General features: G+C 45.7%; 1 protein-coding gene across 20 annotated transcripts in view; it reads left to right on the top strand.

Annotated features, from left to right (window-relative positions):
- TNNT3 (troponin T3, fast skeletal type) overlaps positions 1-7,788 on the top strand; it is a 55,989-nt gene extending 48,201 nt beyond the window's left edge. For 19 of the 20 annotated variants that reach the window (XM_053253911.1, XM_053253892.1, XM_053253927.1 and 16 more), the window contains one exon: positions 7,411-7,788. In XM_053253911.1, coding sequence (XP_053109886.1) covers positions 7,411-7,459 — 49 coding nt within the window. In that variant the 3' untranslated portion in view covers positions 7,460-7,788. Of the gene's footprint in view, positions 1-476; positions 518-7,410 lie in introns of all 20 variants that reach the window. The other variant, XM_053253903.1, reaches the window with a different exon arrangement.
- The last annotated feature ends 6,259 nt before the right edge of the window (positions 7,789-14,047 follow it).

Genomic DNA, 14,047 nt, shown 5'->3' with positions numbered 1-14,047 from the left:
CCTTTATTAGGGCCAATTTAAAATCACAGAGCAGTGAATCAGTTTTTAAACTGATTTCTCATTCTTGTTTCACTGCCACAGTTTAACGACACACATCTCACAGGTTTATCTCACAGATAAACAGGTTTTGTGAAATAAACAATATTTTTAAAGGATTAAAATTATAGTATTTCTAACTCATTGGAGTCCCTGGTTTCTTTGACCATTACCTTGCTGTAAACTGTCCAGAGACAGAAGTCTGGGGTGGTGTATAAATAAAAGAAAGAAAGAAAGACATGAAAATAACATGTTTGCTGTTAGGTTTACTGCCAGTTAGCAGTGTCTTTGTCTCTCAGTTCCCTCCCACCCCCCAAGAAGGAAGCCTTTAAGATCTCATCCCAGCTGCATTCAGCAGCTCTCCTATCAGGTAAAAACCTTCCCTCCATCATGGGAAACTAGATCATTTTGAAAACCCTAGTCATGTATGTTGTTTGCAGATCACCACCCTCAGGAACCGAATTGATCAGGCCCAGAAACAGTAAGTACCAGTATCCCTTTCCCAGCCCATGGTCTGGAACATCTGCTCAGGTGTTTGCAGCAGTCACTTTAGTTTTGCAGCCCAAGTTTTCTTCTTGGAAGGGGGAGAGGTGAAAACAGAACGGCCAATTCCATCCCTCTTCCTTCTCTTCAGAAAACATTGGTAAAACTGAAGTGGATCTAATGCAAAAGAACCCACTCCTTTTCTGACAATCTCTGCAAGAGTAATATGTGGATATATTCCTCTTTCAAGTGGCTTGCGTTTTCAAGCACAAGAACTTCTTTTGTGAAGGGAGTTATGCTGCTTCCAAGATTGTAAGGAACAGGATGTAATAACACTAATATCCAGGTTTGCTGCTGCCACATGCACACCATGTGACCAGGGCTAATGGGTTCTTTTAACTGGTCGTATGACCTTTTCTTTCCCTTCTCTAATTTAAATTGTTTCCTGCTTGTTTTGGTCTGTGTCTTCAGTTGTTGCATGTGTTCATTAAGAAACCTAATACATCAGAGATAAATGCTACCAGTAGAAGAAGCAGTAGAAAATGGGGGGGGGGGGCAAGCACAGAGAGCAGGTAGAAGAGGAAAGGAACTCTTAGATGCTGTTCTTCATGTACAGGTCTATATGGAATCATGCAAGGGTTCAGGCTGGCATCATTGATTGATACACAGAAAAGCAAGCGCAAATTCTAAACTTGCTTCCACCACCACCACCACCACCACCACCACCACCACAGGAACACTGTATGATTTACTTGCTACAGTGCTACCATGAGCTGGTCTTGTGGTAGCAAGTATGACTTGTCCCCTTAGCTAAGCAGGGTCCACCCAGGTTGCATATGAATGGGAGACTTGATGTGTGAGAACTGTAAGATATTCCCCTCAGGGGATGGAGCCGCTCTGGGAAGAGCAGAAGGTTGCAAGTTCTTGGGTTCCAGGAACACAAGAAGGTTCCTGGCATCTCCAAGATAGGGCTGAGAGAGATTCCTGCCTGCAACCATGGAGAAGCTGCTGCCAGTCTGAGTAGACAATACTGCGCTAGATGGACCTATGGTCTGACTCAGTATTGGCAGCTTCCTATGTTCCTAATTAATCAATCAATTAATTAAAATTAATATATCATATTTATTATGGTCTTTGACCAGCATAAGGCAAACATACAAACTGTCATCAAAAATGGAAGCTTAAAACTTTATGCCTATAAGGGCTGTGAAGATAGTGACTATAGAATCAGAAGGTGATAATACTAAAATCAAACTAAGAACTATGAAAAGCTATGAAATTAATTAAAAATTTGAGATGTGATAATGTAAAAACGTAGACACTAAGAGATTTACAGCTATATTGTTTAAAACACTTTGAAGGTGATAACATAAAAGTTATAGTATTGCTGTAAACCAAGATCTATAGAAAACTATAAAATTAGTTAAGATTAGGATTAAACTTTAAGTTAAAATAAAGATAAGAACTGTAGGACTGGGGAGCAGGAGAGTAGAGGCCCCAGTACAGGCATGAGCCATGTTGGCCCTGATTAACTCTTGTTGGCAGTCAGGTCCCGGCACATTTTGCATGCTGCTGCGCAGGACCTGGCAACATTGTATGTTATAAGGAAGTTGTCGTTCGAGAGTAGTAATGATACGTTGAACTGGCCTGTGTGGACTGGCAACCGTAGTGAGAGGATGAGGGTATTGCGGTTGTCTCTATAAAACAGGCAGTAGAGGGAGGACATGCTCAGAGGTTTCAACTTGCCCACCGTCGCAGGGGCACAAGCATTGTGGGAGGGGGATCGTCCTGCAACTTCCATCTAACACCAAAGGGAGGGCGCTGCAGCGAGCCAGGGTGAAGGCTCTTCTGTGGTTAGGGCTAAGATAAGTAGCGGGTGTCACTAGGTACTTTAGGCTTTCAGTGATGGGGAGATTTGGGGCCCTGCCTAAGTCGTTTTGGTGCACCATGCCCATCATGCGCTGCTTAAGAAGGGCCCTGGCCTGCTTATATCCTAGGGAAAGTAGGTGGGGCAGGGAGAGCCCAAACAATATTTTTGCCAGCAGAGTTCACTTCCATGTGGATTGGTATCCATCCTCCAGGATTAGGGGGGCTTGGCCCATTGGGAAGGATAGTCTTAGCCAGAGATTATGGACAGCTCCAGGGTGGCGATGTTGGAGAAGGGGCCTAGCTGGGCTCCATAGATAAGTTGCACCAGCGACTTAGCCTCAAATAGTTTAAGGGCTGCAGGTATATAGTAGTCTCCTTTTGACCAAAAATTGTTTTAGGATGGCTGCAGCACTTCTCTGGGCCTTCTGGGCAGCATAACTGCTATGGGCTTTCCTAGTGCCAGATGCAAGAAAGACTAGAGGTGTGCACGGAACCGCACCTCCGTGGTCCAGCACTGGGGACCACGGTGCATATACACTCATGGTGCATAAGTGGGAAGACAATAGAACAGGTCTCATACTTTAAATACACGAGAGTGGTCTTTCTTAGGGATGTGTGTGGACCGTTCCAGAGGCCATTCTAAAGGCCTCCAGACTAGTCCAGACACGGGGACCAGTCCAGACACCTCCCTGCTGCCCCTTCCCCCATTGTAGGCAAAAGGCTTCAGAAAACCTGACTGCGTGTGCACACATCACATCTGCGTGTCACGTGTGTGCATACGTCTCGCACATGTGCATACATCTGATGTATGCACGCAGGTGATGCGCAGGCGTGACATGCACATGCACAGTCAGGCTTTCTGAAGCCTTTTGCCAAGGAATGGGGAAAGGGGCGGCAGGGAGGTGTCCGAACTGGTCCCCGTGTCTGGACTAGTCTGGAGGCCTTTAGAATGGCCTCTGGAACGGTCCACACATTTAAAGTATGAGACCTGCTCTATTATGTTCCCACTTATGCACCATGAGTGTGTCTTTGGTCCCCTGGCAAAGGCCATGATTTTGGTTTTGTGGTAGTTTATTTCCAGGTGGTCCTCCTTACAGTAACACGCGAGTGCCCCCAGAGCTCTTCTAAGCCCTATGGGGTCCTGGAGAGAATTGCTGCATTGTCTGGGTAAAGCAGAATGGAGATGTGTTTCTCTGCCAGTTTGAGGAGGTGAAAGTCCAGATTACTTAAGTGGCCCACCATGGCATTTTTGTAGAAGTTGAATAGGAGTGGGGTGAGTATGCAGCCTTGTTTGACACCCTTACAGGTGGGACGGCGCTTGACAGATGACCTTGGGGGGTTGCATCTGACTTTCAGGGATGAGCCATCATGGAGAGTATGAATTAGAGATAGCGGGCACCAATCAGTCAAAGAGGCTTCCAGGCTTTCCCACCATTTGGCTCAGGAAATGGAGTCAAGTGCGGACTTCAGGTCTATGAAGGCTGCATACAGGGAGACTGTATTGTGAGTGGAGTATTCATCAATTAGGTGCTGAAGTACTAGGCGCTGGTTAATGGTGGATCGTTCCTCCCTGAATCTGGCCTGCTCATCCTTTAGGAGGTTTTCTTGTTCCAGCCAGTCTCTAAGATTCCAATATAAGTGTCTGGCATAGAGTTTGCTCATAATGCTAAGCAGGCTGATGGGTCTATAGTTTGCTGGGTCATCCCTCCTACCTTTTTTGAACAATGACTGCTAGCCCCCAGTCCTCAGGGATACGACCGTGCTTGTCAATGAATGTAAACAGCAAGTCCAGAATGGGAGCCCACTATGCTGAGTTGTTTTTGATTCTCTCAGCAGGGATTAGATTTTCACCAGGAGCCTTCCCAAGTCTTAGTAGAGAAATCAGATCCATGACCTCTGCTAGCGTCACCTCTAGAGGCAGGTCCTCTGTGTCTTGCTGGGGGCATCCAAGGTCCCCTTCTTGATCTCTGTACAGTTCACTAAAGTGCCTTTCGCAGACCTCTGGTGGAATACAGCTGTCCAGATGTGTCAGGCTATAGCTGAGGTGATCCGCAGTGATCCGCCAGCCGAGTCATTGGTTCTGACTTCTTGGATGAGATGTGACTAGGAGTCTTTCATGGTGTCTCTTTTCTTGTGTTTGAGTAGTTGCTTATATTGCTTCTTTTGCTTAAGAAAGTCCTGTGCAGTCGCTGGTCCTGTGTTGGTTTTATAGGCGTTGTAATTGGCAATGAGCTTTTCTTTTTCTTTCTTTCTTTTTTGCTTCAGAGCTTTCTAGGTCAAACCATGGTTTAGAGAGGTGCAGGCAATGGTTTCATGAGTTAGGTGCTTTTGTAGTTCCTGCACTAGGTTACTGTAGCCCTCTAGGATTGAGGTGGAGGGTTCTGCAGAACTCAGAGAAAGACGGATACATTTAAAGTGTTCTTTCTGAAGTGAGTTGTTCACTTCATTGCTTTGTCCAGTTGGGGGACTATTTAATGCGGCAGGTTCTTCCTACTGGTAGAATTTGTGGTTGATATAGTGCCTCAGCATGGGGTTGCTGGACAAAGGGTTTTAGGCATAGGGAGACTGGGAAGTGATCACTGTCAAATTGGGGGATTGCCTCAAAGCAGTCTGTGAATTGGAGCAGGTTTTCAGAGACAATTACATATCGTCACTCATTTTGGTCCCAGCCCAGAAAGTGAATTCGGAGGGGAAGTTGTTTTTGATGGAGGACTCATTTAGGATGCAGAGGTTAAGTCTGTTAGCAATTTGGGCCACAGTGTTTTACAACTGCACAATCAGAACTACCATGTTCTGAAGCAGTAAGGATATTAGTCATATATTTTATTTTGCAAACCTCATATGGAGGCTATTTTCCCCTTCTAAAATGACATATCTAGTTAGGGAATTCATATAATTATATAGTGAAAAATATTCAGAGCATGCCATTCCAAACTTGAATTTGTGCATGTCCCACAGCCTTTTTAAATACTCCATCTTATCCATAAACAATATAAAAACTCAGACAAGGCACGGGATGTTGCAGAGACACACACAATCAAAGCATTTATTTATCTGTTTATTTATCTATCTGTTTATCTTATTATCATATTTTTATACTGCCTGATATGTACATCTCTAGGTGGTGTACAAAATTTGAAACAATATTTAAAAATCAACATAGATTAAAATACACGAAATAATAAAAACAGTAGCATAAAACAAACACAATAAAAACAGTAGCATAAAACAAGTATTAAAACAAATTATTAAAATAAAAATAAATGAAATTAAAATTAAGTAGATCTGCATGATTCAGATTTTAAGGATGAAAAGGTATTGTGAACTTAAGCTGTGGCATTCTGGATTAAGAGACAGGCCTTTATTATAAGGCAGGGTCCTTTTAAATAAAAGGGATGTCTGACAAGTTTGAAGAAAATATTATCTCGATTACCCCAGAGATAATAAGACCAGCAAAGCAGCCGCTGAGATGGGGGACTTTGAGTTTACTGAAAGTTATCAATTTGTTCCAAAGCCTTACTGTGCCAGCAAAGCAGTACTCAAAGCAAGACATATCAAATCTGCCTACGACACCAGTGCAATGTCACAATGTTTGTTACATGGGCACTGTAGATGCATATTACAGCACATAACTGTATAGGATTGTGGTTCCAAATAGTCTACTGTCTAAGAAAACAGGTGTTAGCTGTTTATCTGTCATGTATAAGGTTTGTTTTCTGCACTAAGTGTCATTTTAAAGTTAATTGACAGGTAAGTATGTGTGTTGTGTGTGCGCGCAAGACTATGGCAGATCCTTCCACTGGTGAAGCTCCTGCTGAACAAATCCACGGGTACTGGTAACTGTGTAAGCATTAAAATTATTTCTTATTGCTGTTGCATCTGAACACCTTCCCTGTTCCCTGGATTTCAGTGGAAGCTTCAAAAGGAGCAAACATTCAAAGCCCTAAACATCAAACTCTAGGTACTAATCTAAGTTGGCTCACAGGGCAACTTTTAGTATCATCCAGGGTTAAATAGTGTATACATGGCTCAGTAACTTCAAGGAGCACTATCATTGGGTGCTTGAAATAGGAAGGTTGGAAATGAACAATATACAAGCATCACAGGAGGGACGCATTACTGCCAGTGATTAGAGACTCTAACACTAAACTAACTTACTCACCTGGAATTCACCTGTGCATCTAGCTCACAGCAGAAAGGTAAGTGCCATGCATGTTTTGGGTATCGTTTCCTTTGCTTGCCAAATAAAGTAATATGAAAGTAATTTGAACCTTAGCTGGATAACTGTAAGGGTGCCTATTCCTTGTTGCTCTTGCCCTTAAGAAAAATAGATTATAGATCCTATCCCAGTAAACTTTAAAGGCATGTGCAGGTTTGAAGAATGCTTTGTGAATCATCACAGTTCATTAGGAATGTACCAACTACCAAGCATGATGTAAGTGGGGCGGTGGGGGGGGGGACCCTTTTAGATCAATCTCTGCACATTGTTGCCATTAATAGTTTAAGTCTTTATTTGGAGGGCCAGCTTCTTTATTTTATTTGGAGGGCCAACTTCTTTATTTTGGAGGGCCATTATTTCTCACACTATGGTCTAGGTGCTGGAGAATACAATCTCCTTCATGGGTGATCAGGCTGTAACTAGGCACCACTTAGCCATACGTTATGGAGTACATGTGGACATTCAAAACTCTTAGAGACATGTCATATTTAAGTATGGAATAGTTATTTCTGGCAATTTTCTGTATGCAGGAAATGGTGGGTAATGGCTTCAGGGGTCAAATCTGACCTGCAGGCTTCTAGTTGGCCATCCCCCTTTAAGTGAAAGCTGCAGTAGCTAGAATATCTCCTGGGCATTTGTTTCATCGACTCACATGCTGATGCACCCAACTGAAGGGACAACTGATCAGTCTGCTCCGGTGATCAGAAATGTAGAGTGCCTCACTGAAATAGCAAGGACAAGGGCTAGAAAGGACATGTCTGTGGCAAGCCCACTGACGTATTTTCTTCCTTTCTGTATTACAGCAGCAAGAAGGCTGGCGCCAAGGGCAAAGTTGGAGGACGCTGGAAGTAAACATCTGGAAGGTGCCTGCAGGCAGAATCATCAGCGGTGGCATGGCTAAACATTGCTGGCCTCCCTTTCCCTCGTTAAAAATGAATTCCGTTCCCTTGCCTGAGCAAAACCATAGTTGCAACATCAGCCTGGATTGCCTACTGTTTATTTCAAGGGCTTCTACATCGTCCAGAACCATTGACATGGAATGGAGATTACTCCCTGCTGACACCTTTTACTACCTGCTGCGTGTGCCCTTTATTTTCCTAATACCAGCCCTACGCTGCCCTGTAGATTGCAGTGTATGAATCACTTGGTTTTGTAAATAAAGTGTGACCGATTATATACTTCCCCCTTTCAGCTCACAATTTGCCATTCTTCTTCTTTGTCTTCCATTAGAATTGACTGTGCTTGTTTCTGTTATCAAAGGCCTGGAATTCACTGACCCAGATTGTTAGCTGGGAGAATTTGGCAAAGGACCATTGCTCATGAAATGTATGCCAATTAATTTACATACAATCAGCAACAACTGAATACAATTACAATATCATTTATTGCTTGAACCTATGCATGTTAATTCAGAAATAAGTTCCACTGACTTCAGGATCAGGTAAGTTCCCATAACACTGCAGCTTAAGAGCCACAAGTGGCCATTGTGGGACATCTTGGGTTATAATAAGAAAGATCCCACAGACGTCTCCTGTCCTCAACTGTCCACAGTGCTCAGTCTTCTCAGGTCCCTATTAAGTTTTTGTCCTCAGGTCTCTAAAAGAAAAGAGGTGAAAGCTGCTATGGGTTGCAGCTCCCCATGGCACAATATGGTGGCAAGATCTACTCTCTCCCTTCCCTACCTGGCAAAGCAGGAAAGGCAGCTCTTCAGGTGTACTGCTGGAACTCCGGGGAAAATGGACCCACACAATCTTTTCTATTTCTTCTTCTACATTCTAATACACATCCAAGAATAATACTGAATTGGATTCTGTCTGTAGTATCCCACGATTGTGCTTTATCAGCTTCACACCTCCACCCCCCACCCCCCCTGGAAGTTCCAGTATCGCACAAATTTAACACGATTTACCTTCTCAGATATATCTATAGAATATTCCAGAAAATGGTCTAAGGATACACACTAGAGCCACCTTGCTGAACCTGTGCCATCTTGGTGGGTTCAGTGCCTGGATGGGAGACCCATGTATTTAATCGTTGGGGATGGGGCCACAGCTAGAGCATCTGTTGGCCATGCAAAAGGTCCCAGGTTCAATCCCTGGCATTTCCAGGCAGGGATGGGAAAGATTCCTGCCTGAAACCTTGGAGAGATGCTGCAGGTGCACCAATGGTCTGACTTGGTATAAGGCAGCTTCCTATGATGATGATGATGATGATGATTAATAATAATTCGATTTCTATACCGCCCTTCCAAAAATGGCTCAGGGCGGTTTACAAAGAGAAATAAAACAAATAAGATGGCTCCCTGTCCCCAAAGGGCTCACAATCTAAAAAGAAACATCAGATAGACACCAGCAACAGTCACTGGAAGTACTGTGCTGGGGGTGGACAGGGCCAGTTACTCTCCCCCTGCTAAATAAAGAGAATCACCACGGTAAAAGGTGCCTCTTTGCCCAGTTAGCAGGGTTCATGATACCTAACAGGTAAAGCAATGGAATAAGAACTACCCCAAAGTTATTGGTAAAATAGTCATATACCTTCAAAACTATTATTGCTGCTGCAATTTCAAGCTCTTGCTGCTCAGGCATATTTGCTGGCACATAGGACACTGCTTTATACTGAGGCAGCCCATTGGTCTAAATAGCTCAGGATTGTCTACATCAAGGATTCTCAACATTGGGCCCCCAGATGCTACTGGACTTCAATTCCCAGAATCCCCAACCAAAGGCCACTGGGGCTGGGGATTATGGGAGTTGAAGTCCAAAAACATCTGGGGACCCAACACTGAGAATCCCTGGTCTACATTGACTATGGCAGCAGTTCTCCAGGGTTCCAGACAGGGATGTTTCCGTTCCCAGCCTGTAGATGCCAGGGATTGAGCCTGGGGCCTTCTGCATGCAAAACGGATGTTCTCCCATTGAGCTATGGCCCCAGTATGAGTACTGCTTAAACTGTATGCTGCTCTACAGCAAAGAATTTCCTAAACTGGTGGGAAACACTGGGTGGCTGCTGCTACTGCTGCCATCCCATGAGCAGTAACTGGTTAGAGCCATCTGATTCTGATCCTCTTCTCCTGCCCACCAGAAGTACTCAGTGTTGGTATGTACTGTGTTAAGCTGTGGTTGCAGGGCCAATAAAAATCTGCAAGGAAGACAATCTGCCTGCTGATCTCCCAATGAGTGAAGACAGGCACATCTCCCTCCAGTAGCAGGCGCAAGTTTCTCTTTATGGGAGGAGCTCTACTTCTCTCCACTGACACATGCTCCTGAGTCAACCTTCAGCACAGATGTTTGCCTTTCCTCACACAACTTGGGGCAAGGTCCCCACCCCCACCCCAGGCACCTGACATATCTATGTAAACGTTTATTTGGTGTTTTAACTAAAGCCTTTTTTTGTTTGTTTAAACTTGTTTTGGGTGAGAAGGGAGTGGCTCAGTGATTGTCCCAAGGGCCAGCCACACTCTTCACAGCCAGATGGGGAAGTGGGAGGAAAGTAGCTTTGAAATACGCATTGCACTGATCCAAAGACAAACTTCAGGATGACCTGAAGATATTGCATAAAAGATATTAAAATAACCTACAGGTTTTTACCCAAAGCTTGTGAGCTAAAACAAAACCAAGCAAATGTTTCAGTGTAATACACCATCATCAGAAGGGCCAACCAATCAGCAGAATATACAGATGGCTTTTCCTGAAAACTGGAGGTAATGGTTGCTTTGGAAGTTTGTATGTCTGTTCCAAAGAGGTGAGTTCAAATTCACAGTGGATTCATCACGCAAGATCTGTACATCTGTCTTTGCACTACGCTTCCCAGCACAATAACAGCTTTCCATAAACACATCTGATGCAAATTTAAAAGAAAACACTACAGCCGCATTCGAACATAACGTGGAACCAGAGGTAAATGGGGTGGAGGTTGGGACTCTGCTTATGATTGAATGCATGTAACCATGTTTTCACAGCAAAAGCAACCTGCAGTTTGCCTCACCAAACTCCAATTTGAACCTTCGGTTTGTAGTGAGTTTCGCTGCCATAACCTGAGGTTTTTCAGAGGCAGCATTATGTCCGAACACTGATGGCACCAGTACTTTCTGGAGCCACAATAATAGAGACGGCAGTGCAGTCCCGCTTGGGATAGCACCCGTTCCATGCCTGTAGCACTTCCTGCTGGCCGCCTCTCTGAGCACTCCGCCCCTCTGTCTCCAATCCAACAAAGCAGTTGCCCAGCAACTGGGACGATGCCATGTGACATCCCAAGCTTGTAAGCCTGTCAAAAAACAAAGCCACACAAGGGCATTCCCTCTTCCCACTATGTCCCTTGCTCCCCCCTCCTGGCAATCAGGAGAGAAGGGGGGCGGGATGGCAAGAGGGGCACTAAGAGATTTGTTCTCTGCAAATGAAGTGGCAATTATGTTTGTTCACAAGGACATGCACTCAAGGTGGCAACGTAAGTGGGGCAACCCCATTAGAATGCTGGGGTGGCAACATATGGCAGGGGGTGAAGCCCGGCAGGCCTGTCCTTAGGGCATGGCAAGCAGGGTGACTGCCCTGGGCCCCACTCTTTTAATCCCCATTAGAATTAGCTGAAAGGTGGCCCCACACTGGCTGATTTGCCCTAGGCCCTGCACCCCGCCAGGGCTCTCTAAGGACAGCCCTGATGCCCAGAATCAGGTTTAAAAGGCAGCCCCAACCAGGAATTCAGGAATGGGTAAGGTCTATTTTTTCTATGATGATGTTGGTGAAGGGGGCCCCAGCACCTTCCCTTTGGGGGTACCTGTGCAGCCCCTAGGCTTACTCATGAGAAGGGCCAGAGAGCAGGATCAGCATTGCTCCTGTGAAAGGAGCAATTTGACATATGCAATGACGACAGATGCGGTTCCTGAGTGGACCGCTCACTCATGAGAGTGTCAGACCATGGGGATGCCCCTATACCACTCATTGAGAAGAACTATCTGTAGGGACAGGAGTGTTGGGCAGAATCTCTAATGATGTGTGACGACAATCCCCCTTCTCCCATGGACCTCTCATGAGTCAGGTCATGGGAGCTAGATGACAGAAGCTGCCCAGCCAGGTTGCTCTATATAAACAAGCCACGGGGATGGGTACCCCAGCAACAGCTCTCCCTGTCTTGGCAGCTGCTGAAAAGAGGCTGCCAAAGCGTGCTTTCTGCCAGCCTGTCCACTCATTGGAACATGTCCATCTTTGCTTTTGCCCAGAACAGTAATCACTCTCTCCTGGGGTCTCTTGAAATCAGCGCCCCCTTCTCTTGCGATTCCCTGTGGTAGCAGATCCTTATGGTGCAATGCCAGTCCAAACTCAGGAATTTTGAATGAGAATAAATTCATCATCTGCCTAGCTCCAAAAAGGAGGGTGACCTCATATGATGAAGGGAGGGTTTGGGTAGGTCATGTAGAAGAATACAATAAGACTAAGAAGGGTGGGTTCTAGGGTTGCTAACCCTCCAGGATTGCTCTGGAGTCTTCAGGAACTGGCATCACTCTCCAGGTGACTACTGAAAGCAACCCAGGTGACTATTGAAATATTCAGTACAGGGGTGGCTGGTCAGGGCACGGCGGGGTGAAAATGAGCTGTCGGTGAAGCTTGTTTGCACTCCCCTTGCTCTCTTCTTGCCACAAGCTGCACCTGTGTCTCTTTTTCTGGGCCCCTCCCTGCTCTGCCCTGACAGGACATCACTGCTTCAGTCAAGAGTTGGCAGCCCTAATGAGGGCTGGAAGCAAGCCCTTCCCCTGCCCCAAGCTTAATAGGGCTCTAGCTGGTAGTTGCCAACGCTGACTAAAGCTATTTCTGAAGATTACCCCCACCCTACTTCTTTAATCAACAATATCAGGCCATTAAGTCACAAATGCTGATTCATGGAGATTCCTGGCCAATCCTGGAGGATCAGCAACCCTATTAGCTACAGTACACATAATCCTATGCCAGCCAAGGAATACTGCCTTGTAGTTTATTTTAAGTGTCTCAGGTTGAGGCAGTGGCAAGAGGTGCTATCAGCTTTGGCTAATGTACCAGCGGTGTCCGTTTCTTGAAATAAACTACCTCAGAACAGTAGCACATAAGCTGGTAAACTCCAGACTGGACTACTGCAATGCACTGTATGTGGGGTTGCCCTTGAATGTAGTCTGGAAACTGCAGTTGGTACAGAATGTGGCAGCCAGGTAGGTCTCTGGGTCATCTTGGAGAGACCATATTACTCCTAGATTAAAAGAACTACTACCAATAAGTTTCCAGACAAAATACAAGGTGCTGGCTATAACCTATAAAGCCTTAAGCTGCTTAGGCCCAGGGCAGGGGCGTAGTGAGCATTGCGGCGGCTGGAGTACATAGTCCTGCTGATGGCTCACCTGCCCCTTGCGACTGTCAAGTGCGTGCACAAAGCGCGCTCCCCACAAGCCACACCTCCTGCATTGTGTGCAATTACAGTCACCATATCTTAAGAAGGACATTGTATTACTGGAAAAGGTGCAGAAGAGGTCAACCAAGATGATCAGGGGCCTAGAGCACCTTCCCTCAAAGGCAAGGCTAACACATCTGGGGCTTTTTAGTTTAGAAAAAAAGACGACTGAGGGGCGACATGATTGAGATCTAGGAAGTCATGCATGGTGTGGAGAAAGTGGATAGAAAGAAAATTTCCTTCCTCTCTCATAACACTAGAACCAGGGGTCATCCCATGAAACTGATTGCCGGGAAATTTAGGACCGACAAAAGGAAGTACTTTTTCACACAATGTATAATCAACCTATGGAATTCTCTGCTACAAGATGTGGTGGTAGCCAACAGCCTGGATGGCTCTAAGAGGGGTTTAGGTAAATTCATCAAGGAGAGGTCTATCAATGGTTACTAGTCTGAGGGCTATAGGCCACCTCCAGCCTCAGAGACAAGATGCCTCTAAATTCCAGTTGCAGGGGAGTAGCAGTAGGAGAGAGGGCATGGCTTCAGCTCTTGCCTGTGGGCTTCCCAGAGGCATCTGGTGGGCCACTGTGTGAAGCACACAGGATGCTGGACTAGATGGGCCTTAGGCTTGATCTAGCAGGTCTTTCCTTATGTTCTTATGACATCAGGTGCAGGGGGCATGGCCAGCACTAGGGACAAGCCGGTCGGCCCTTGCAGAACTTCCAAACAGTTGAATAGCTGACTGGGGAAATTCTGCAGGTGGTGACCGGTTCCTGGTACTGGCTATGCCCTCGGTACCTGATGTCAGATGCAGGGGAAGTGGACACTACACAGGAGAGAGTCCGTTTGGACTCTCTCCTATCCTCCACAGTCAGCGTTTCATTGAAATGCTGGCTAGCTGGGCTTTCCTCCCCAACCCAGCCAGTGGTTCAGTGAAACACTGGCTGGTGAGGAGAGGGGCATGCCTCTCCTATAGGAGAGGCAAGGGGATGCCTTGGCCAAGGGGGTGCCTTGGAAACCCCCCCCCCCCGTG

Source organism: Hemicordylus capensis, chromosome 1 (genome assembly GCF_027244095.1).
Source record: "Hemicordylus capensis ecotype Gifberg chromosome 1, rHemCap1.1.pri, whole genome shotgun sequence".
Lineage (NCBI taxonomy): Eukaryota > Metazoa > Chordata > Lepidosauria > Squamata > Cordylidae > Hemicordylus > Hemicordylus capensis.
Note: the sequence above shows the minus strand (reverse complement) of the source record. Positions and strands in the feature narration are given on the sequence as shown.